Source organism: Cibotium barometz, chromosome 40 (assembly GCF_041138505.1).
Source record: "Cibotium barometz isolate CiBa-2024 chromosome 40, ASM4113850v1, whole genome shotgun sequence".
Lineage (NCBI taxonomy): Eukaryota > Viridiplantae > Streptophyta > Polypodiopsida > Cyatheales > Cibotiaceae > Cibotium > Cibotium barometz.
Genome location: NC_141085.1, coordinates 1055339 through 1082359, shown reverse-complemented (window position 1 = coordinate 1082359; position 27021 = coordinate 1055339). Strand labels below are relative to the sequence as shown.

Below are 27021 nucleotides of genomic sequence, written 5' to 3'. Positions count from 1 at the left end.
ACAAATAAAATCGTGAAGGGAATACTGATCAAGATGGTGAATGATAATAGGACCTATTAGGACACAAAGTTACACTCAGCATTGTGGGCATTTTGGATAGTGTATAAGAATGTAACAGGACTTACACCTTTCATCATAGTGTATGGTCTTCTGGAGGCAGTGGTGCCCATGGAGTTCCTAACACAGAGCCTCAAGATAGCTATAGAGTAGAAAGGCTCTCTCTGAAATAATCAGAGGTGAACAAGGTTGAACAACTCCTCAAGCTGGATGAAAGGAGACTCATAGCACATGGACAGCCGAGATCATGTAGAAAAGGAGAAAGTTGCAGGTGGACAGGAACACAAAATTCAAGATCTTTAAAGAAGGAGATGTAGTCTTGTTGTTCTCATCAAGAATGGGACCCCACCCAAGAAAATTAAAGTTGAGATGGACTGGCCCATTCAAAATTGTCAAGAAAATGGGAACATGAACATTTGAGCTGGCAAGTCTAGATGGACAAAGCTAAAGCCTTATTACGAAAAAATGCCAAAACTAGCAAGACAAGCATGTCCTGATGAAGGAAAAGTGTGTCAAGTTTTGGATCTAGATCTAGAGAACATAAGAGAAGTGTATCCAGATCCAGTTCTGGATCTGGATAACCTAAGAGAAGTGTATCCAGATCCAGATCTGGATAACCTAAGAGAAGTATGTCCAGACAAAGATCCAGATCTGGAGACTATCCAACAAGATGAAACGTCCAATCAAGATTTGGAAGGTGCCCAAGAAGAAGAGTCCAAGTTCTATCAAGATCGAGAACCAGGACAGAATTCTGGAGTAACAGAAATAGAAGAAAACAAAATCCAAAATTAGGATGTACATATGTAAATATGACTTCAGTATGCATAGAAATAGAGGAAACAACTGGCAGCATTGTGGAGGTGTGGTGGGAAACGCGAGGTTGCCACCCAAAAAGGGTGCATGAATGGAAAGGGAGCCATGTCGTCTTACTGTCACATGTTCCTGGCTCAGCCATTAATGACCTTGCAAAAGGAGCTACTATAGGCACTCATGGCCAGATTGTGACAGCAATTTGGGAAAATCATGGAGATGTCGGAGCAGTTATGGACGTACCCAACCAGGGAAAGTGTGCACCCACAACAACGACCGGCTGCCTCTCTGTCGAAATCCCAATTCAAAAATTATTGTGCAAAAGTTCTTTCTACCTTGCGCTCTGAACTATGCTACTTTTGAGCTTTGTTTCCCCCCTCTCTTTCTCTCTCTCAAACCTAGTGCCACCGAAGCAGACAAAATGGTGGAGTTGGACTACCTCTCTTCCACCCTGTACAATGAGGCACACAAACATGCTCAGTGGCTAGAGAAAATGGGGTTGAAAGAGTTTGTGGAGCTTCCCTGGGAGGAGCTCTAGCACAACTTCAAGGCCGCTGAGCAGCTGGGAGCAGTTGTAGAAATCCAACTTCATAACATTCCCATCAGGACAAGAGAACATTCAACCCCTTCTATGTAATTGAAGTGTTCAAATTGCCAATGGTGGTGGTTGAAGGGGAGGCTGAGGTCAAGTCAACTGAGGGACGACGATCTGATGAAGGATTTTGGCTTGCTAGAGGGGAAGGCCAAGGAATTCAAAATAACAAGCACTATAAATGAGGAGTAAAAGAATCAAATGCGCTTCGTGATGGAGATGATAAATCTCACCCACAAGCCATACTGCGTGTTGAGAAAAGCCTACGGAATGGTGAAGGCGGCAGGAACCAAAGTGGCATGGGCTGAAGTGCTATACAATAATCTAAAGGATCATATTGGCAAGATCAACCTCCCAAACACCAAAACAAAGATTGGTCCTTACTTGAGAGCTCTATTTAAGGGGCAATCAGGAGCCGGAAAGAAGGAGGAGGGCCGAAAAAGAAGTGGCAGAACAAAAAGAAGAGACAAGGCCTAGAGGGAAAGAAGTTGAGAATCCCCAGGGACAAGCTTCCAGATAGGGAAAGGAGCAAGCTGGCTCAAGAAAAAAGAGAATCTCAGATTTTGGCAAGAAAAAGTCCGGCAAGAAGGAGGATGGGAGCAGTGGGGCGGCTAAAACAAAGAGTAGAAAACAGCTCAAGGAGGACTTGGCCGACATTGGCAAGTCCATCCTAATGCACCAGCTGAAGTAGCAATAGCAGCAGGAAGCACTAACAAGCACAAGCATGCAACTAGAGCAAGCGTAGCCAGATATCCATGCTACCAGTGTTGTGAGCTTTCTAGAAAACATAGACATAGACTGGGTGCAGGGAGCTCTCAACTATCTCCAGAGATGCATGACTGATGGCTTGAAAGAGATGACAAAACTACATGGTACTGTAAAGGAAAAAGATGCCATCATCTAGATGGTGAAAAGTCAATAGGAACCCCTGAAGAGCTGTGCGCAGGAGGAGATTGGAGGCACACCACCTAGGAGAGATGCAACTACAGATCAGGGACCTCCAGAAGGCCAACAAGGAGTTTAAGGAGGATATGGAAAGAATGAATGAGGCCATGGCAAGGAGGGAGCAAAAGGTTATGTGGCTGCAAAAGGGGATCTAGACAAGGCCAGGGAGAGCCAGGCCGCAAGAGAAGGCCAAGTTGCCTTAATAAGAGAACATATCAGGATCATCAAAGAAGTGTAGGTCAAGGCTGATAGATACAAAGAAGATCTAGTCAAGGTAGAAGCAAGGTTGGTTGTCCTAGAAGTCGATGAATTTCCAAAAGTAGATGAGCTTGAAGCTGAAAAGATGGAGCAGTGGGAAGGGTAGGCCATTGAAGATCCAAAGGAGGTCTAGGGAAATTATTTAAAGAAGTTGTCATTAGCAAGGCAAGCCCCAACACCGTCCTACAAATAGATGATCCCCTACCATTCACAGGACAACAGTCCAGAAGGAGGCTCTGGACAGCCAAACCAAGCCCAACTATAACAGGCTCAGAACCAACAAGAGCCCTAGAAGAAACAGCACCCAGCCAAGAAGGCAAGGAGGTTGGGGCTAGTGGGGGAAGTGCCAACAAAGAAACACAGCCTACAGAAGAAGATTAAGCAGCAGCTAAGAAACGAGGTGGAAGTCTAGAAGCATATGGGAAGAAGGTATCAGCTAATAGATGGGAAGGGGAGGGAGCTTGTAATATACAAGGGGTCATCAATGGACATAATCCCTGACAGGTAATGCACAGGGCAAAGGTGAGACATCTGGATGCAAGGCCCATCAAAGTGCAATTCCAAAAAAGCTAATGCTAAGAAGTTGCATTGGGCACACCTGCATGAGCAGCACAGCAAGAGAGCTTAAGAGCTGTGGTATGCCCCCAACTATCCTATCAAGTGCATGGGGGCAGAAGAAGGCGGCTAGAATAGGCGATAAGGAATCCATACGAGCAGATCTGGAACAATTTTTTTCAAATCGCAGACTATGGGCTTCATTATTGGTGGAGTGTCCACCATTGGTGGCCAACCTGCCCGTTTGGCCACCACCCAGATTGCTGTTGGTTTGACCGTTGTGTGCAACAAACCGGATCTTCTTGTTTTGTAACAAACGTGTAACAATTTCTTGTGATGAACGAGTAGTACCCATGGTTGTAAAATGGAAAAAGGAGGATTAGTAGGATAAGGGGATAGAGAAGTGAGAGTGAGTCTAGTCTACCCGGCTGAGACTATAGAAGGTGGTGCATCACTGTCTAGATAGAGACTATAGAAGGTGGTGCATCGCTGTCTAGATAGAGATACATGTTGAGTCTACTCAGGATCTAAGGAGAGGAACAGTACCGAATAGGGACACAAGGGAGTTAAGAGGGCAGTTCATGGACAAAATTCTTCTAAGGCATTGTATTGTAATATTCAAGAGTGGATTGTGTCTTGTATCACTATTGCTTTCTATCTATTCATCTCTATCTGTGTTGTATTCAATCTTGTGTTAAGCTATTCCTGTCTGGATGTCATAGGTTGTCTGGAATTTGGATAGCCATAGGAACTAACTTGCTTGCATTCAAGCTCAATCTCCCTACACTTAGGCAAATGGGAGCTCAACATTCATGCATTGGCTTATTGCATTGGACACAGTTGTATTAGTCACATATCCTCTTGAGCCGACTAGGTGGTCTGGAACCATGTAAGTCTTTCTCAGCAACATACCAACTACTCATTTCATCAAACACAACATCTTTTCTTACTCTCAACTCATGTGTAGTAGGGTTATAACATCTATATTCCTTTTGCTCAAGGGAATATCCAATAAACACACATTTTTCTATCTTAGGATCCAACTTTGTACACAACTCATCTGGCACATGCACATATGCAATACATCCAAAAACTTTCAAGTGAGACAAATCAGGTTTCTTGCCACTAAATTTCTCCTCTGGCATTACATCATGTATGTTTGCAATAGGAGTCATGTTCATGATATAAATTGTTGTAGAAATAGCTTCATTCCAATAGCTATGTGGCATATTCTTCTCTATCATCAATTCTCGTGCTATCTCTGCAATGTGTCTGTTTTTTCACCCAAAAACTCCATTTTGCTACGGAGCATATCTACATGTAAACTATCTCTAAATGCCATTATTCCGTTAAAAAATCAGAGAACTCATTGGAGAAGTACTCTCCCCCTGCATATGACCTTAGTCACTTCACATGCTTCCCTATCTACTTTTCAGCCCATCACTCTGAAATTCTAAAAATGAGTGAAAACTTCACTCTTCTCCTTCATCATATTGTTGTTTTTCGGCCATGTCAAGCATGCTTTTGTAGGCTTTTGCTTTTTTAAATCATTTTTTGGCGCATGCTATTTTCACCTACCTCCTTGTGCTTATTGCTTCTGGCCCCCTTCTTCTTCTTTGATGTGCTAACCTGCCAAGACATTGGATCTGCTACATGAATGAGTTGAATGAAGGGTCATTCCTTGCTACTAACTTCTTGAGCTCTGTAAGGTTCTCTTTCACCATGTGTAATTACTGTGCACCATCCTTATCTACCATAGCCAGCCCACCCCCCACATACTTCTCCATGGCCGAGTATGCCCCACCAAGCGCAAAGTAGAGGCGAGAGCTAGACTACCATAGCCAGCCCACCCCCCACATACTTCTCCATGGCCGAGTATGCCTCACCAAAGCACAAAGTAGAGGTGAGAGCTACACTAAATTTTTTGACAATAGCTAACCCCACTAAATTTATTAATAGAGCTAGACTAAACTTTTTGACAGCCAACCACTAAAGATAACTACTAGTGGAAACTAAAAGGATGCCAACTTGAATGTGAACCACAGAACCATGATTATATAACCATGGTTAAGTTAGGATTTGGGCTAGGTTAGATTTACCATGGTTCATTTGTGTGTGTATAAAAGGCCATCTTGATGCCTTTTTTTATATTGGCAAGGCCAATCCCAAATGTGATTCTTTCTCTCTCATTATTGAATATACAGTCTTGCACAAAAAGGTGACTCTCTCTTTATTTTACACATTATTGCATGCATATCTCCCCCCCCACACACACACATATACACACATTGAAAAACACAAAAACATATAGTCAAACACACACTATTGCATACATTTCTCCCCCTCACAAATACACGCACATTGAAAAACACAAATACATATAATTAAACACACAAACTTCCTTCACTCTCTCTCCCTCTTTTATATCAATTTTAAAAGTGACTCTCTCTCTCTCTCTCTCTCTCTCTCTCTCTCTCTCTCTCTCTCTCCTTAACACACACACACACACACACACCCACCTTGCATTCCTCCTTAACACACACACACACATGCACATGCACGCACACACACATGAACACATTTGCTTTCTTGCTCTCTTTAACCCACACACACACACGCACGCACGCACTCGCTTGCTTTCTCTACTTAACCCACACACACACTTTCTTGCATTCTCTTCCTATTTATCCACTCTTCTCAACTCTAAGCTTGCATTTTTTCAAACTATCTCTCCTATACACACATAGACATACACAAACACACTCGCACACGTGTACGCGCGCGCGCGCACACACACACACACACACACACACACAAACAAACTGACACCTCTTCCCTTATGGTGGGATATCATCACATCGGGGAGGGATCTGTAGGCAGCATGTACTATCTCTCCCAGCCTGTGCGGTGGAGGTAGCGGAGGGCATCGGCTGTTCAGTGGTGGGGTAGGGGTAAGGGCATAGCCCATTCGGAGATGAAGAGGTTGATGGTGTCATTTTTGTCAGTGGGCTGGCCAAAGTGGAGAAGATGGGACCAATTGAGAAGGTTAGCTTGGAGGGGATGGGTAGGGAAGTTGAAGAAGATGGTGGGATGGGTGAATAAAATCTGGCCCTGAAAGAAGAAGGATGCCAGGAGGGCGATGCTATGAAGTGGTAGCTTGGTTAGGATATAGGAGTAGGTGGTGTGGGAGAGGGGTTTGTTGAGGAATACATCCTATTGGATTAGATTAAGGTGGACGGTTTGGTAATGGAGCTCGAGGAGTTGCTATGGGCTCTAGGGAGGAATGGTGAGGAGGAGAGGGAGAGGGAGCTCTGTGGCGTTTTCCATCAACACATCGACCTTCTTTTCGATTGCACTGGGATAGGGCCAGATGCTGTGGGTGGGGTTTGGGCGGCTTGTGCTTCGGTAGCTTCCAGTTACATTGCTTTGTGATGAAGAGTCTCCTTTGCGACCTCGTGGTAGCTCTGGAAGTTGAGGGTGGTTTGGGTGAGGGCTTCTTCAATTGGTGTTATGGCTCTTTGTTGGAAGTCATGTGCTATGGCTAGGCAAGGGAGAGCTCATTGTGGGCCCACTGCTACACTGCCTCATGTGCTACCTGTAGCTTTCTGGAGATCAAAAAGGGAGGAGAGGGTATTGCTAGTATTTGATCTTTTTCATCCAGGGCCTATTGGAGATGGATACTCTTAAGGGTGGCCGTATAGAGATCCTCCACGTTTTGCCTTTCTTGTGCCTTCACAGGCAGCATATGTTGCTGCACCATTGTAGTGATCTCATGCTGCTGATAGATGCAGTCCGTCATCTGAGTGATGAGTTTGCGGGACATGTGGGAGAAGACCTAAGTTAATCCTAGCACTTCCCCACCATGAGATGCACGGATGCTCTTAGAGTAGGCCTCTCGTGATCTCAAACTTTCATGCCCAGCGGAGTGTTTCCACCATAGAATTTCTGTGTGATGTGAGGCAGAAGATGAGGGGCCATCTTCTAAGTGATGAGAAGGGCATGGAGAAGATCCTACAATGGGGTGGGGTTTCATAGAGATTTTGATCATAAAAGGCTTGGCGCTACACCTCCTCCTTAGCGGCCTTGCATTGGGCTTCAGCAACTTCCATCTCTTTTGTGGTTGGGCCTTGGTTGGTGGATTTGTGTGGAAGTTTCGCACTTTGGGGGTGGAGAGGTGGCAGAGGATTGGGGGGGAGGGAGAGACATTGGCACTGCATTAAGCCCTGTTAGTTGTATTGCCCTGGGGAGCTCCTCCTATCCAGCCGCATGGTAGAGTACCTTGGTCAGGAGGGATGATGCTATAAGCTTTCCTTGGAGGTTGGCACATACTGAGTGCAGGTCCTTATGTAGGTACTAGGCCCAGTTAACGAGCATGCCCTAGTGGACCTTGGCCAGTGTTGAGGCTGCACCTACTAAAACAATCCTTCATTTTGTGAGCAAAAAGGAGAGGTCCCTAGCCGGCATCACAAGCTCTTGTTGGGTTATGTTGGCCCACTTTACTCCATCCTTGGTGGTGTTGTCTTGGAAGGTGCCACGAGTAAAATGTGGGGCATTGCTGAGGTGCACATAAGGTTGTTCCATTCTGGGGAGGAGGAGGGCTTCTCGGACAACCAGGTCGACACTCAAATGGACGGTGTGGACCTAGCCATCTCATTATCCAGCACTTGACCTGTGGCCTCATTAGCATCATACGTCACTGTAAAGTAGAGGCAGTTGTACAAGTATGGGCCCCAAGGTTCCAAGGTTGGCAGCCTACCGAGCCCAAGCTGCTCCAGTTGGGCTAAAATGGCTAGATGGATAGCAATAGCTCAATATAGCAGGGCCTGCTATAGTATTGGATCTTGTGCTCCACCTTATGATTATTCTTCATGAGGGAGTAGACTGTGTGGCCTCTGACCTACTTCATCATGTTCTCCCCGAGATGTGGCAATTGGGTGGGATGGCGGCCATACTCCTCGAAGTAGCGTCCCCCTGCTGGGTGGTGGGCACTTCTTTTTGAGGGTGGGGTTCTTGTGAACCTCCAGGGAGGAGTCGGAAGTCTCTACCAGAAGGATGAGGGACAAGAAGTGAAAGCTCAAGAAATTTTTTCGCAAGAGTTTGGATAGGCTAAAAGCAGAAAATGAGGAAATGGGAGTGGTGGTGGGCCCATATTTATAGCTTTCAGAAGGACACGACCATGGCAGAAGTTGTTACAAGCATGGCAACTCCAGGGTACGGGCGTACACTTTTGGTTGGTATGGACGTGTCATTGGTGGTAAAGGTTGGAATGGCCATGGTTTCCTTTGTTATTACGGGCGTGTCTTTTGTTAGGTATGGCCGTGGCAGTTGAGGTTGAAGTTGGAACGGCCATGGCATTTGAGGTTGAGGTTGGAACGGCCGTGGCATTTGGAGTTGAGGTTAGTACGGTCATAGGCAACTCCAGGGTACAAGCGTACGCTTCTAAATGGTACGTCTGTATGGTACGTCTGTGGCAACATTAAATGAGAATGGTACGGTAATGGCATTTGAGGTACAAAATGGTACAACCTTTGGCAAAGTTGGAGGAGAATGGTATGGCTATGGAAGTTGGAGGAGAATGGTATGGCCATGGCTTCTTTTGGTACGATCGTGGAAAATATAATGTTAATGATTTAATTATTTTTTGTGGGGGCACCCTACAAATAGGTGTTTTGTACCCTTGGGCTATGTAGCTAGCTCCCCATTGCGGGTTTTGTATTGACTTTGTGCCCAGTTTGCCAAATGGAGGAGACGGTTCCAATTGGGTGATAGTAGCAAGGTTGGTGTCTCCTTGGGGAGTTCAGAGGCTTGTATTAGGGAGTAGCTGAGAATGGAGAGGTTAAGGGCTAAGCGGGAGTACTCCGAGGAGGTAGCCTGATAATGACAGGTGGGGGAGTAGCCGACGTCAAGGGTATATCATTGTTAAGGGCTAAGCGAGAGTACTCCGAGGAGGTAGCCTGATAATGACAGGTGGGGGAGTAGCCGACGTCAAGGGTATATCATTGTTATGGACCATCGGCCTATTGGTTGGGCAAGGGGTCGTCTCGTGAAGTTTTTGCTTCCATTTCTCCTGTGCAGTATTAGTGGCGGACACTTTGGGATTCCATTGGAGGGTTGGTAACACGGAATGACAAGAGTAGGGAGTGTGTACCTTGGTGATTTGGGACCCAAATTCGATGATTGCCCCCATAGTAAACGGTTGGGCCTAAAGTAGAGGTTTTAGGATCCAGCGGGAATTTGTTGTTGGGCAAGGCTTGTGTATAAAGGACCTTAGCCTAAGGGTCTAGATTTTCAAAAAAAATTGGATTATGGTCCAATTAAGGCTCCTATGGGGCCAATAGGATCAATCCAAGTGTGGGGAGGAGATAAATCCAATGAATAAAAGAAAAAACCCAAAAATGAGTAAATGCCCACATAAGATGAAGAGTTGAGTGAGTACAAGGTTTATTAGTAAAAAACTATGATATTACTAAAAAAATGAGATATTTTGGGTATAATGATACATTTTTGACATCTTGGTAAGGAGAAGGGGGGACTTCAAGGAGGCGCCTAATACACACATGTGGTGGAGTTTTTAACTTAAAAAAATTGTGATATCTCTCCTCTCTCCTAGATCAAACCAAATCAAAAGAGAGCCAAACTAGGTCCAAATCTTGTCCAAATTCAGCCAAACTGAACCTGGAAAATTCTAGAACCTAGTTGGACTTGGTTAGAGGCCTCCCTCACCTATAAATAGATCCTTAACCCTTTGTTAAAAAAAATCTGTGAACTATACCATGCCAGTATTATACTAAAATAATGATATTTTTTATTATCCCTTAAAAATCCTCCACTTTTTGAGAGAGTGGAGCCTCTCTCTCTCTCTTCAACCATCCTTGGAGCTTCCTTTCAACACACAAACCAATTGATTGGTTGGGGGCTTCTTCTATGATAGAGAAACAGGCAAAATCAAGAGGTAAAGTGTGATTTTATGGTTTTTTCTATACTATTCTCAATGTTTCTCACTTCTCAACCCCTCTCAAGCTTGAGAAGTTTTTAATTAAGTGGTTATAATTCAAATCAAGCTTTTCTTAAGAGTTGTAATGAATAATTAAGAAAAGTTTACATTTATGCTTAATTTAGAATGCTTTTATGTTTATCTCTCTCTCCCCCAAAGAATGGTCATTCCTATGACCAATTCTCTATTCAATTGATGCTTCTCATGTAGAAATTCTCTATTCACAACAAATAAAACTCTAGGCTTGTGAAGCTAGAGGTTAAGAAAATGGTTTTTTATACTTATATACTTGAAAATTATGGTAGTATTATGAGATAAATCCATAAATTGGATTTAAGGTTAAAAGATAGTTATACTATCATAATTACATTACTATGTCTTATTCTTTTCAAGAATATTAAAATTTTCCAGTAATAGCAGCGGAGCTATGGCAAAATTTTTAAGAAATTGATACATAATTCATTCTTATGCATAACGTGAAAAGAGGACTTCCTACCATATTCTAGGATTGAACATCCTAGGCTAAAAGAATGATTTTTATCACATTCAATGGAAAACTAATTTTTAAGGTTTATGTATAATTAAATAATTAAGAAAAGAGAAAATTATGGTAATTATATTTAAATGATAAAAGAGGAATTCCTATGACATTTGGAATTCAATCATTTCAATGGAAAAAGTGAAATTCCTAGCATATTGGAATTAATGGATATTTTATTTAAATTCAAAGATGAATTTTAGATAAATTTATTTTATAAATAAGAAATAGTTAAATGATAAAAGAGAAATTCCTATGACATTTGGAATTCAATTATTTAAATGGAAAAAGTAAATTTCCTAGCATATTGAAATTAATGGATATTTTATTTAAATTCAAAAATAAATTTTAGATAAATTTATTTTATGCATGAGAAATATTTAGATGATAAAAGAGGAGTTCCTATGACATTTAGAATTCAATCATTTAAATGGGAAAAGTGGAATTCCTAGCGTATTGGAATTAATGGATATTTTATTTAAAGAAAAGAGAAATTTTAGATAGATTTATTTTTTGATAAAAGAGAAATTTCCATGACATTGAAATGCAAATAATTAAATGCAAAAAGAGGAATTCCCATGATATTTGAGGTCCAAGAAATTAAATGGAAAAAAGAGAAATTTTTAGTATAATTCAATTTATGATTATTTATCAAAAGTGAAAATATGGATAGAATTGATTTTTGTAAATCCCATGAATTCTTTTATTCAAAAGAGGAATATTGAATATAATTCATTTGAGAAATTGAGAAAGAATATGGAAATAGTCGTCGAGAAAAAGAACCTTTATCTAGGCCAAGCAATTGGCAGAAATTTAGAAAAAGTCCCATTATCGGTATCGAATTAGAAAAAGCTACTAAATGGGAATAGCATGTGAATGGATGTGATAAGATGTAAATGGGATGTGAATGGATGTGAATGGATGTGATAAGTTGTGAATGGGATGTGATAGGATGTGGTGTGATGAAATGAATGAGGATGAGATGTGAAGTAAATGGATGTGGATGTGAATGATGAGATGAGAATGAGATGAGAGGATATGTGAAAGGGTGAGATGGGAAGTAAATGGATGTGGATGTGTATGTGAAAGAATATGATGTAAATGGATGTGGATGTGTATGTGAAAGAATGTGATGTAAATGGATGGATGTGTATGTGAAAGAATGTGATGTAAATGGATGTGGATGCGTATGTGAAAGAATGTAATGTAAAGGGATGTGGATGTGCAAGTAATGTGGATGTGGATGAGATGTGATGTGCTGAAAAGAGATGTGGATGTGAATATGATGTGAATGTGGATGAGATGTGATGTGATGTAAGGGGATGTGGATGTGAATGTGATGTAAATGTGGATGTGAATGTGATGTAAATGTGGATGAGATATGGTGTAATGTAAAGAGATGTGGATCTGAATGTGATGTGGATGTGGATGAGATGTGATGTGATGTAAAGAGATGTGATGTGATGTGAATATATGTGGATGTGAAGTGATAGATGTGAATGTATGGATAGATGTGGATAGTCGTGCATGTGAATGATTGGATGGATGTGGATGAATGAGATATGATGTGGATGTGATGTAATGTGGATAGAATGTGATGGGATGGGGATACAATGAATGTGATGAATATGGATGTGATGTGATGTGATGTGAGTCGGATAAGTATGAATAGGTGAGATGTGATGTGATGTAAATTGGGATAGATGTGAGTGGATGATATGTGATGTGAATGGATGAGATGTGATGTCATGTGAATCGGGATGTGAATGAATGATATGGGATGTGAATGGATGAGATGTGATGTGATGTGAATCGGGATGTAAATGAATGAGATGTGATGTGAAATGGATGTGATGAGATGTGATGTAAATTGGAATAGACGTGGATGGATGATATGTGATGTGAATGGATGTGAAGATGATATGTGATGTGAATGGATGTGATGTGATGTGATGTGAATCAGATAGATGTGATGTGAAAGGGATGTGATGTGATATGATGTAAATTGGGATAGATGTGAATGGATGATATGTGATGTGAATGGATGAGATGTGATGTGAATGGATGAGATGTGATGTGATGTGAATCGGGATAGATGTGAATGGATGAGATTTGATGTGAAATAGAAGTGAATGGATGAGATTTGATGTGAATGGATGAGATGTGATGTGAAATAGAAGTGATGTGATGTGATGTGGATCGGGGTAAATATGAATGGATGAGATGTGAATGAATGTGATGTGGATATGGATAGATGTGAGTGGATGAGATGTGATGTGATGTGATGTGAATCGCGGATAGATGTGATGTGAAAGGGATGTGATGTGATATGATGTAAATTGGGATAGATGTGAATGGATGAGATGTGATGTGAATGGATGAGATGTGATGTGATGTGAATCAGGATAGATGTGAATGGATGAGATGTGATGTGAAATAGAAGTGATGTGATGTGATGTGGATCGGGGTAAATATGAATGGATGAGATGTGAATGAATGTGATGTGATGAGATGTGGATATGGATAGATGTGAGTGGATGAGATGTGATGAGGATAAATGAGGAAAGATGTGATGAGATGGAAAATGATATGATTGGATGAGAATGCGAATACATATGATATGATGAGATGGAAAATGATGTGATTGGATGAGAATGCGAATACATATGAATTGGATGTGGATTAAGTAATGTGGATTGATGTGGAACAATGTGGAAAGACGAGAGCTCATTATAGAAACTGTATTTATGATCTCTTTTTAAATGACTGTTTTATGTCAACTGGGGAAGCATTTTGACCGTCTTGTGAATGAGGTCGTGGTGGAGACCTAACTGATAAAGTTGCAACAGCTAACGGAGAGTCAACGGAGGACATCTCGCGTAGCAAGGTCGGCCGAGGTCTTGACCAACCTCGGTTCGATTTAAATGGTGAGCTTCCGGTACGGTGGATGAGGGACCAAGGAAGCGGCCTATGAGTGAAGCGCTAGGTGACTTGCAAAGGATCCTAGAGGGTGCTGACCATACGGTACTCAGGCTCTGGGTCGCCGAAGATACCCACACGTGCATCGAGGAAGATATTGGAACAAGGAGTAAGAGTTGTTTTCTGAATTCGGGCATGGATTTGGTTGATTGACCTTGCTGGTCCTCAACGGATGAGTCCATGGCTCTTTTATATGGATCTGTTAGTTGACCTTGCCGATCTTCAACAGAGAGTCCATCTGGATTTTTATAAGTGAATATATTTATGGGTACTATGAGCTAGGAACTATTGAAAAGGCCCCTGATGAGTGGACAGGTGGTGAGCGTTCTGGTTGCCAATGATGCCATAGGTACACGATGAAGGAATGATTGGAAATTAGAATTCAACCGGATATTTTGGAGGATTATGATCAGTGATACTATGGTTTCATTAAAAGATTGTTTTTAAAGACAGCTGAATATGTGAAAAAAGGCAATTTCGTATTGGGTGTGTAAGTGGTGTGACTAGCTTGAAGTTTGCATGAAGATCCGGCTAGGGGGCCTGAGAACTCTTTTCCCTGGTACCCAGGACAAAACCTAACCAAATTCTTAAATGGATCCCATCACTACAGTGGTTGGGCGGTTGGCTAACCCACGGGAGGCTGGTGGACTGATGGATCCCTAAAATGAGATTCAATTATGTTATGGTATGATAGATGAAGTAAATCTCGGATAGTAATTGTTCTATGGAAAAGAATCAACGGCTGTGCCTCTCAATGAGGAAAAATGCGTTGGTCTCGATGATCCTCAAGTGCAAGTTTCTTCCTTGATCTGACCAAGTGACTTACAGGTTCAGTCGGATTAGTTTGGTCAGTGATGACCTTGACTACGTTAGAGTAAAAATATCCTGGAGGAATTGCCCGTGCTGTTTAGGCGAGGGAAGTTTTTCCGGGTTCTCGGTTTTGGAAGAGCCAAGGGATTAGTCTCTTGTCTGAATATCCATGGGTGAGGCCCTGAGTGAGAGGCCCTGCCCCGCGCAAGAAGTGCTACTTCTACTACTAGCACCCCCGAATTCGTTGCGTGGAGGGGGCAGGGATCTTTCATTCAATGAGTTCATCTTCGTGAGTCTCATTAGAGCTATCTAGCTCCACGGATTCTTGCATGCCTACCCCAAGGCATCCCTCCATCCAATGTTTCAGATCCTTCCATAATCTTGGGGTACCTTGAAGCAAGGTGCCAATGAGGATTTGGATCTAAGAAGAGAGAAAGGAAGAGAGACCTACAATGTCTCTAGGAGTAGAGGTTGTTCCTTGAGGAAGGTCACCTTGGCTTATCCTCAAGCTCTTACTCGTATAGGGTATTTGGTGGATTGGGACCTCTGTGTCTGCTCTTTTGAGATGGTCATCCCCCACATTTTTTAGATATTCAGCTACCCGATTTCCCTAGTGGGGGTAGCTGTAGTGGGTGCTACTACTTGTGCTGGCCTATCAGGGGGTGTTTGTTCTGGGAGCTCTCTATTATATACATGAGCCTCTTTAGTAGGTAGCATGTTGGAGACTGAGGGCATGGCTCTAGGTAAGAAGTTGGAGGCTCATCTTCTGTCTGAGCTTGGCAGTCCCTAACCAATTCTTGGGCTTCCAAGAGCCTTTCCTTTTCCTCGATGGGATTAGGGTATTCGGCTAGCTTTTTAGGGGGTTGGTTAGTGTCAATTGGCTCCTTGGCTCAGGTGGCTGAAGGTAGCAAATGTTCATCTTCTTCTAACAAAGAGGTTGATGCATGGATGGTTGTGCCATCCTTCGAACCACTTTTTATAACTACCCGGCTATCCCCTTTGCCGATTTTTGTGGTTTTCTTTCTCGAGCGTCTAGTTGCGTGTAATTGTTCCAGGAAATTCTTTGACGATAAAACCTTTGCTTGTCCCTAGTTTTGTGAGGTCGATGCCTCGCGTGAGCTGTGGCCCTTTGTCTGTTCTGCAATCTAGTCACGGCATTGAGAGGGACCATATGGATGAAGCTGTCTCTTACACTCGGCATGTTAATGATAGTGCTGGGATTAGCTTCACGAGATTTTCATGTTGTCCCTACTCTTAGTCCTTATACATGTGGTCTATCCCCCACACCCAACGCATAAAGGGGTTAATGTGGAAGCGCCTACACAGGTACTTGCCATCCCTTTTTTAATTGGACACTCAGCCACTCGGTGAGGTCCTATGCAATGGTAGCATTGCATGGGTGGCCATTTAGCCATAGTATTCATGTCCAGTTCCCACCATGGAATTGGGGCGGCTAAGTATACAGGGGACATTTGGTCGCCCTCCATCACGTAGTGGCTTAAAATCTGTGAGGGTGGATTGTTTAGCTCCAGAGGCTCGTAAGTGGGACCTTCAACAAATTCCCCCTCGTCCCTTTCTTTGAAAATTTCCATCAAGGTTAGCTAATGACACGAACAGCTGTGACTCGTGGCAATGGGGGTTGAGGTGTGAGTACTGAGGGTGGTAAGGGCATTTCTAGTACCCTAAGGAACAGGTGTGACTCGTGGCAATGGGGGTTGAGGTGTGAGTATTGAGGGTGGTAAGGGCATTTCTAGTACCCTAAGGATTCCCCTTTGGGCCACTTCTTGGCCTGGTTGAGGTACATTGTGAAGCATAGGTACTGGAAAGGCTAGTGGTTGCCCTGGGTTTGCTGGCAAGGCTTGAGGTAGGGCTCGAGCTTGAGAAGCCCTTTGCCGATAGCTATTTGTAATTTCATGATTGCCCCATCTTTGGCAGTATGTGTAGTAAAGGGTGGAACGGGGTCACATATGTGGGACGGGGTCACATATGTGGACACTCCGTGCTAGTATGGCTAGCTTGACAAATCGGGCACCATACTAGCTCCCTCTTAGGGTAGAGATGGGGTTGACCAACCCAATCCTAGCCTTGGCCGGCGGTTCTCCAATGTTGGGTCATTTGCTGCGTCAATAATGCAATGGGGCCAATTGTTCAACCTATTGTCTTGAGGTGGACTCCTTGCTTTCTCCTTTAGATCTGTGCTGATGGTCTTGAATGAGGCTTCCAATGTACCCTCGTGGAGTTCTTGGGAATGCGTTCCCTTGAAGTTGTCCTCGAAGTCCATAGCACTCATGGAGCATTGTGTGAAGGATGTATGGGCCAAGGCATACAAACAATTATGTAGGGGTACATCATCTATGCCTTCCAGGAACCTCCCAATTAACCTTTCATCAGAGAACTTGTCTCTAGCGCTACAATGGGAGTGGAGATATCTTACCATGTTGACTCGGATGGTTTCACCATCCTTTTATTTAACATTACAATAGGACTCCATTTGGTTCCTTAACGAGAATATCCAACCTTGACGGCCTCTTTCAAGGCTTTGAAGGTGGCCTTATCTTCTCTTTTCAAAGATCTAAACCATTGGCCGGCTTTGCCATCTAGGGTGAGGCCAAAGGCACTCACCTTAACTTGGTCATCCACATGGCTAAAGGCTTCACAGATGTGGTTAAACATCTCTAAGTGTGGTATGGGGTCCCAGTGTCCCATCGAGCTTAGTTATTAGTTTAGAGGTGTTAGCGGGTTTGTTCCGCTCTTGTCTGGGCCCTTGTACTGGTTAAGCTGGTGCTGGGGGCGTGATGCCAGCAGCAACCCCCTCCCTATTTTCACGTCTATCCTTAACATTTCAGGGGTTAGCGTTACCATGGCTGGAGTGGGTGCTGGTTGGGGAACAATAGGCAGAGGAGCTAGGCCAGGTGGATAGTAGACCATCAGGGGTCCTTGTCTCATGGGAGGATTGGGTTGTGCCTCATGTGTCCCCATGTGGTACCCTGAATATGCTCCCTAAGGTGGGTATTATTGGTATACTAGTGCCCCAGGCTGATATGACAGGGCTAGGTAGGCCCTTTCTCTCTGATACGACATCTCGGGCCCTTGGAGAGCTTGTTCTAGCCTTGGGTTTAGTATTGGTCTCTGGGCTCGATATGAATCAGCCACCCCTGAGGCGGGCATGGCCCTCCTGATGATGACTGGTGGATGAGTATGGGTTTGATGACTCTCACTTTTCTCTATTTTTGCTCTAGGATCTAGAGGCGGCGTGGGCTCTCTTTCCTATTGGTTTTGCACACCTCTCCCTAGGATGTGGCTCGTCTGATTGTGCGTTTCCCAGGGTAAAGTTCTGGAGTCTCAAAGCAAGACTTCTTTATGAATGGGTAGGGGAGTTAGGGTCTTGCTCCAAGACACGTGATATATCCATGCACTGATCCTCTAGTTCTCTTGTCTCTAGGTCAGGAGTAACTCGTCCTGTGTTAGGATGATTTTCACTCTCACTAGTGTTATCAAAGACTAGCATCGTTTGGTTCCAAGCTGTGTTGACCGATGGGTTTGACCTTATGAGCGAGGGAGCGTCAAGAGAGTTTGTATTGTCAAATAGAGGGTTGTTTCACACCAATTTTCCTGAGTGTAGGTGCATGAATGTGTGGAACAGCAGTGTTGGACCCCTCTTTTCAGTACATTTTCAAGATGGTACGGGCGTATGCTTTGTTGAGGACGTGGCTATAGGAAGGAATGGACGTGTGCTTGTGAAAGATGAAGGAACGAGTGTACGCTCTAGAAGGTATTGGCATGGCGATGTTGCCACGGACGTGGCATAGCAGATGGTACGGGCGTGGCAGGGAAGAAGGAACGAGCATGCAAAACAGAGGAAACGGGTGTGGCAAAGTTGCCACGGGCATGCGCTTTAGATGGTACGGGCGTACGATCTAAATGGTACGGCTGTTTGCTTCCAATTTTCAGAGATCTTAATGGTGTAGATTTTGACAGCCACCTACAAATATTCCCTGATAGTGCAATTGTATCCCTTGTTTAATGTGTACAGGCATACGCTTCTTAGAAACTCATCTAGAGTGCAAATTTCATCTACTCTCCTCCTCCGATTTCTGCCAATTCAAGTGTTTCCCAAATGTTTTTTTTTTAGTTTTTGTTTTTATGGGAGACTAGATACAATACCTTGCTACCTAATGATACCTAGAATGCGTAAGGAAGCCAATTAATTGAGATTAATTAGAGGATTAAACTATTTATGCAAACTTAACCAAGACTTCAACACTCCAATGCTCTATTGATCTCCATAGCTCTAGAAACAAAATCAACAAACAAGCAACAAGCTCATACAACATGCAACAATTGGTGGATTTGCACTCCGACCAGGCAAAGTGAAGACTCTAGAGCAAATAAAATGTGTGGAGGAAACCCTAAGCTAAATGCTTATCCCCCGGCAATGGCACCAAAGATGTTAACCTAAGCATATTACCTTGCATAAGACAGGGAGAGAAGAAGAGAAAGAAACCATGCAAGGGTCGATTCGGAGAATAGCACTTAGCCAATCCTAATGAGGTTTAACTCTCCTATGTGAGGCCACTAGGGGCTCACTCCACCACCACTTGTGTCACCCAACTGAAGCTAGGTGAAGAGCAAAGAAGAAGGAAGCTATGGAAAGCTCTACCTTCACTCAATGCCAAAATGCATGCAAGAGGGATCTTGATGGAAACACAAGAGAAGGGAGAAGAGAAGAGAAGCTAGATTAACACCATCCATACCATGCATACACAACAATCAAGCAAGAAAGCATATACAACATAAGCAACCATAAGCTCATGAGAGTGAGAGAGAGCAAGACTCAATTGATTTAAATGGGCTAGTCCCCTTTGATATTCCATAAAATATCTTATATATATATGATCTCACCTTTTACAATGGTCAGCCGCCCATTTACAGTTGGGGGCCCAAAATTGGCTTTCTAGCTCTATGTACATCAAGCTCATTCTTACGACCGGAATTACACAAGCCGTAAGCTCGGTCATCCCATGTCTCTTTTATCAATAAGCGCTTTGCGCGGTTACAAAAGGATAAGTGACAAGAAGCGTGACCACGCTTGAAAAATGATGTTAACCGGAGTGGTTAACAATGACCTTTTCTTGTTTGCCTAAACCTTTATTTTGTGTGTGTGTGTGTGTGTGTGTGTGTGTGTGTGTGTGTGTGTGTGTGTGTGTACAATCTGGGTCCCAATTATGGTACAGCTGTGAATGCTATCTGCAATCACAATGCCCCCATCAAAAAAATACCCCCCCCAAAAAAAAAAAGGAATTTGTAGAGCAATGAGGTTGGACATGAGCACCAGACTTGCAGCCATATGTACGAGAATATAGTTGAGCTCTTGGGTATACTTGTGGAGCTTCTACTTAAATTGTAAGAGCCTTTAGTGCTCTACTAGACCATCCTAATATGATGCCTAAGTCAGAGATTAACTATGAGGATTAGACATACCATGTGTGTGCACGTGATAGTACCCATTGATGTTACCAGCTGAGTAGACATACTAATGTTGTGTATGTAGGGACATCTAGCACTCAGTAATGCTCTTAGCAGAGTGTACCCATTCAAGATATCTCTTTGTTACTTCAAGGTATTTGGCAGTAGGCCTCCTAGTGTTTGTTCTTAAGGCATGAAACTCAACATTAGAACTTTGGATGGATCTTAGGCATACTATTGGAGATGTACATATTGTAGTCGTGTATGGATAGCCACCATGGACAGCGTGTATCATGAGTGATGCCATGTATGGGCATGCATTGAGCATTAATACCATGTTTATAGCCATGTACCTAGTTGTTCCAAGAGTGCTTGTACCATGTTTATAGCCATGTACCTAGTTGTTCCAAGAGTGCTTGTACCTCCTCTCGGACTAGTAGTAGTTGGCTATTGCATACCCCAAAGGACTAGCGGTTTGGCCATGTTGTGGAACTTGGGTGGCGTAGAGATCAACATGTTGGCTGCTGCATACTCCAAAGGACTAGTGGCTAGGCATGCATTGAGCATTAATACCATGTTTATGGCCATATATGGTAGTTGTTCCAAGAATATTTGGACCTCCTCATGGACTAGTATGCATAGAACCATAGTAGATGAGAGTAGTTGGCCAGTGCATACTCTCGAGGACTAGTGGTTGACCATATTGTTTATCTTGGGTGGTGTAGAGATCTACATGTTGGCTTCTGCATACTCTAGAGAACTAGTGTTGTAGAACCAAATTTGGGGGACAACTATAGATGCTTGGAAAACTGAAGGTGTGTGGTAATGTGTTGTGGCTAGGGATGCCTAGGAGATATGTTGAGGGCTTGTCCCCCAGATATAAGCCCTTACTGGTTGGCATATTTGTATTGCTTCCAATGATGTGGGGAAGATGACATAGTCATCTAGGTAGAAGATACCATGCATAGATTCCTCCCACGTGAAACATTTGGGGCAACCCATGCATGCATGTCATTAGACGCATTTTGAGGTTTTTCGGGTGAGACTACGTGCTACTTTAGCCTTCTCCTTGAGAGTTCTCATCATATCTCCCTCTAATATGGATATCACTTGAAGGGAACCTCTCAACGCTATGATTGGGATAGAGGGAGAGCTTGATTAAGAATCTATTCAATTTTTTGGGTCAACTATTGTCACAAGGTTTCAAAACATAGGGAGATCTCTCATAAATCTCCTCAATTCTTGACATCTGCCTTTTGAGTGCCACATGTCCTTATAATTTCTATTTGAGCTCATACCCTCACATAGAAACTCTCTCTCTCTCTTTCTCTCTCTCTCTCTCTCTCTCTCTCTCTCTCTCTCTCTCTCACACACACACACTTAAATAGATTTACACACATATATATAATTTTAATTAATTAAATTTTAGATTAAATTTTAATGGTAGGGATGAGTGGTGAGGTGTGCTCACTCTCAAATAAATGCATCTTACATGTAATCTCTCTCTCTCTCTCTCTCTCTCTCTCTCTCACACACACACACACACACACATAGAAGCGCTCTCTCTCTCTCTCTCTCTCTCTCTCTCACTTACACTCTCTCTCTCTCTCTCACGCACACATACACATATGTAAATATATAGTATATACAATATTATGTTTTAGATACATAAACCTATACATAGACACATATACTTATACATATATACATGTATTTAAAAATATAAATACAAACATCGACATAATTTAATTAGTTTTGATTAAATTTTAATGTGCGTAGATAGGTGATAAGTTGTGGTCACTTTTAAATATATAGATAGATATATCATACACACATCTAAACACACACACACACACACAAACATAAATATATATATATATATATATATATATATATATACATATATATACATACATACATATATACATATATACATACATATATACATATACATACATACATACATACATATAAATGTAAATAAAAACACACACACACACACACATGTATATACACATATACATATATGTTTTCTATTTAATTTATATTTTATTAAAAGCTACTTTTTATTCTCTCTCTCTCACTCTCTTTCTCTCTCTTTTCACCCTCCCTCATTACATCTCTCTCTCTCTCTCTCTCTCTCTCTCTCTCTCCAGGTCTGCCCCATCTCACTCTCTCTCAAGTACATTCTACACATAGATGCAGATGTACGCACATGCATGCATGTACTCTCTCTCTCTCTCTCACACACACACACATGTACACACCGCACATACACTAATCTAAACGCACACTCTCTCCTCCCACACAAACTATCTCCTACGTAGAAATTATCTGCCTCTCTCTCTCTCTCTCTCTCTCTCACACACATGTACACACCGCACATACACTAATGAAAACAGACACTATCTCCTCTCACACAAACTATCTCCTACATAGAAATTCTCAGCCTCTCTCTCTCTCTCTCTCTCTCTCTCTCACTCTCTCATGCACACTCTCTTCATGCACACTCACATAGAAACTCTCTCTCTCTCTCTCTCTCTCTCTCTCTCTCACACACACACACTTAAATAGATTTATACACATATATATAATTTTAATTAATTAAATTTTAATGGTAGGGATGAGTGGTGAGGTGTGCTCACTCTCAAATAAATGCATCTTACATGTAATCTCTCTCTCTCTCTCTCTCTCTCTCTCACACACACACACACACATGCACATGCACACTATTTATATATACATGCTTACATACCTATAGATACACATACATATATAATATATATAAGTGTGTGTATCTATAGGTATATAAGCATGTATACAAAGATTTCATTGAAAGATGTGAGATAAGATCTTCTTAGATTCAAATTCAAAATTGCATTGGAAGATGTGAGATTTGGCTCCTCCTCACTCATGCTTGGAGGAGGAGTGGTTATTTTGAATCAGCCCCACCTCCTTTGCCCACGTGGAAGGAGGTGGGGTTGAGGTTAATCTTGTATAGATATAGATAGATATGACAAACTTGAAATTTTTTAGGAGGTGTTTTCCCTTCTTCCCTCGATTTGACAAAGTTTTTGTAGAAATTGAACAAGTTTTACGCTAAAACGAACCTATATACAAGATACGAAGTTCTTTTACACCTTTCCAAATTCCAACGTTAAATGAAAGTAATGTTTTAACAATGCGTGTATCAGTCTCAGAGATTTAAGAAATTTTGAACCAGTGAGAAAGAAACGATGATTTTCAACTCAACTGGTTTTTATTGACAAAATTCGGAATCTTTAAATTCAAGGCTAGTCAATATTAAAACAGTTTTTTTTTCCCTCAAATTGAGCCGTGAGAATTACCCTGAATTCGGACACAAGTTTGGGCTTTCATGGGAGTGTTGTAAGCAAATAAAGAAATTTCATACTTTGACGACACCACCCATATAAAGGCAGCCTAGGCGGCGTTATTATTATAAGAAACTACATTTCTAATCATGGTGGAAATATACACGCACAAAGGGACATGATAAATAGGAGGGGAAAATTAGGTGCAGATAGGGCACTGGATTAAGCCATTCTCATTGCAATCAGGGCATCTAACTACCTCATTAATCTCTGGGTCGACAACTTTTGTGCTGCCATTGCATTCAAGGCATGGCACGAAGCGGGCTCCTCCGCAGCCATCACAGGGCTTGCCGGAGCCGTGGTCTTTAGGGACACCTTCCAAGAGAGGCGCAAGCTGCTCTTCCTCGTGGAGCTGCAGTACCTCTTCCGCACCCCCTACATACCTGCCTTTGATGAACAGCCTCGGAACGGGCACTGGCTTGTTGCCCATCATCTCCCTTAGCTCATTTCTAAAGCCTTGATGCATGGCCACGTCCCTCTCATCAACTCTGATGCCAAAACTCTGCAGCACACCCCTCAGACGGTTGCAATCCTCGAAGGTTTTCCTTATCCCTCTCAAGCTTGTTGTGTACAGCACCACACTCTTCTCACCGCCGCCAGCAGCTGGGGGGCACAGCTTCTCAAACTTCTCAAGGGGATCCTCTTTCTTCTTCACGACAACAGCAGCGCCTGTGCTTGACTTGATCTCTTCACCTAGTCCTGGCTGAGCACAACAAGCTGAGCTTGGCTGTTGACCCTGACTAGGACACTTGAGGGCATTCCAATCCTCCGGGGTGAGCTCCTTGAGGGCCTTCTCATAAGAGGCGAGGAAATCAGAATCAAAGAGGGATCCCCCTGCCTCGAAGAGCTGGCCAGAAGGGCCCATATTAACGTCAGCTCCATCACCAGCAATGTTCTTCTGCGAACCCACTGAACAACCAGGCCTCTTCCTCTTCAAAAATCTGCTTGCAAAGCTGGGCCTAGCTTTACCAGCGCCCCGATCCTCAGCAATGCAGGAAGAAGGCTGCCTAGATCCACCACCTTTGGCTGCTACAGGCACAGTACTTTTGGAAGGAGACAGTGAAGGCTTTGTATTCTCTTTACCTCTCACCTGCACGTTACCTCCATTATTGAGCTCCTCCAGAGTATGAATAGACTGTGCTGGTTTCCCCGTATTAGGCTTCCCAAGAGCCTGATTAAAGTGCTTCTCTAAGCCAGGCTTGAGGTCCTCCAATATGCTGCTAACCTCGTGCCACTTCTTAGGGGGTTCTGAGGGGTCATCCGCCATATCCAGATTGTGGAGCATTTTCAACATCTCCGTCATGGAGTCATCTTTCAGAGACTGAGCAGAGAGGTCGCCGCCATAGCTAGAAGCCTGTGGGAACTTCATATCATGCTCTAGAAACCGCATATTGATCCCATACTTGCTAGAAGAGAGAGGCACTATGTTGAAGTCATGCACGCTGGGGTTCTGGGCGTGTGCAGCGGGCATTGATATGCTTCTGGACACAGCATGGGCGGCGGCGCCAGAGGAAGAAGAAGAAGGGAAGTACCAATCGTTGACAGCAGCATGCTGGTGATCCAGCTCCAGATCAGCCCTAGAAGCAGTGCACCCCATGTCGCCTCTTCTGCTGCTCTCTTACAGGTCTAGCTGCGATGAGATGAACTGCTGATAGCGAAGCTAGCATATGATGAAATATCAGGAGCGGAGAGCAACTTGCAGCAGGCGCTTCCAAGCAAACGAGCTTTATTCAAGGTATTTATTTCCTCCCATGTTGGTGCACAGCCACTTGATTAAATATATCATTATTTGTTCAATTGCAACAACAGAAATATAATAGAAATATATATTTAAATGGAGATTTGTGCTGCCGTGGATTGCTGAATCAGTTCGTGTGGTGTGCAGGAGCCGACTAGACGATCCTCCACCACCTCACCTCGTTAAGGGGACAAGATTGCATTGCACACGTGCTCCCATTCTCTCTTCGTGGCCAACAGTCTTACACGTGTACAACCTTATCTTGTTGTTGTGGGTCACTTCCACATGCACCTAGGTAGACTTTTAAGGGCTTCGTTTCCTCCCGCAATTTATTTATTTATTTATTTTTAGCAGGTACAGGAAATTTCCCGCAATTTATTTTGTCCTCACTCAAAAATTAGCGTTTACCCGTTATTTTAAAATAAATTTGTTATCACAAACTTTGGAAAGCCTTTATTGTTCCAATTTTTCGCTCTATCTTAGCAAATCTATGGGTGCAAATGGAGATTTCCATTCATCTAAGATCTTTTAGAATTTTCTATGTTGTTTACAAGAAACCACTTGTGATGTACATTTGGGTAGAGTTGTGGGCTAAGAAGTGTGTGAGGCTCAAAGTGGAGGTGCAATATGTGGACTTGAGGAAGCCACTTATGGAACATTTTATATTAAGGTTTTTCTTTTTTGATTCATTTCTCATCAGGTACAGATACAACAAAATAATTTTGCTCAAACTTCCAATTTTTACCCTCTCTATATACTATAGAAAGGAAGAGTTTCACGAACTTGCTACGTGGCAAGAATATGACATTCAATGAATACATTAGAATTAGGATCGGCATATTTTTCTCTATCTACACACTATAAAATCCATACATTTTGATTATGTACCAAGTGGACCATGTAATAATGATTATATGGGAGGTCATAAAACTGTCCCACCCATATTACTCTCATCACCTTAAGCTACCAACCCTAACTAATCATGCACCAACACCCTTATGCTTCTATCAAGATCATTAAGTCTTGGAAGGTGTGGTAGTCATTTTAATCAAAAATTACCCACTACTTTTAAAGAACCTACTAGGATTCATTGATTGATATGTATACTAATTGTGGCTTGCGCACATAAAGTGTTTTTATGAACTTCCAAGTCAAGATGTAGTCTTGTACATGAGAATGACCTTGTTCACACCACCCTAGTTACTATAACAAACACGACCCATGTCAAATTTAGTGTTATTTAGCTCCCCTCGTGTGAGAAAAAGGCTATGTATGCTTACCTAACTTCATTGAGTACCACTTTTCTTGTTCCTCCTCTTCAAGGTTATTTTGCTCTTTATTCTCATTTTTATCATTATTATCTTTGTTTTACTAGGCCATCCTCTTGCTTGAGTGTCCCATCCTTGAATAATATCCTCATACTATTTTCCCACGTTCATCTTCTTTACCAAATACTACTTCATTGTCATTCACTATTGTACCATGATATCTTGACCACATGGATTGACGTGCAATCATCTTTAGTGTTGACAATGGCATGGAAGAATATATGGCTCTGCCAAAGCAAGAAAATTTAATTTTGAACAAATAATGTTCAGTATTTTTTATGGTTGCTCTTGGACCTCTATTCACCATCATGCAAAACCACGACACTTTCAATAACCCTTGCTATAACAAGTGTCCCAGACCCACCTTTGGCACGTTGGTTGCCCCTTTCTCTTTGGCTCTTTTTTATTTTTTCCCGTTAAAACAAAACAAAAACATTTTGTTTAAACCGATTCTAGTCTCTCTCCCCCCTCTTTTTCTCTCTTCCTTCTCCCTATTCCCCCCTAAAAAAGGATTATTGATAAAACAAAATACCTTTTAAAACTCTCTCTCTCTCTCTCT

At 42.6% G+C, this 27021-nt stretch overlaps 1 protein-coding gene across 1 annotated transcript; it reads right to left on the bottom strand.

Moving 5' to 3' along the window:
- Window positions 1–23207: 23207 nt before the first annotated feature.
- LOC147615091 (uncharacterized) lies at window positions 23208–25196 on the bottom strand. The gene has a single exon (XM_086779054.1). The coding sequence runs from the start codon at window positions 24991–24993 to the stop codon at window positions 23536–23538; it is 1458 nt and encodes a 485-aa protein (XP_086635180.1). The 5' UTR covers window positions 24994–25196; the 3' UTR covers window positions 23208–23535.
- Window positions 25197–27021: the final 1825 nt, after the last annotated feature.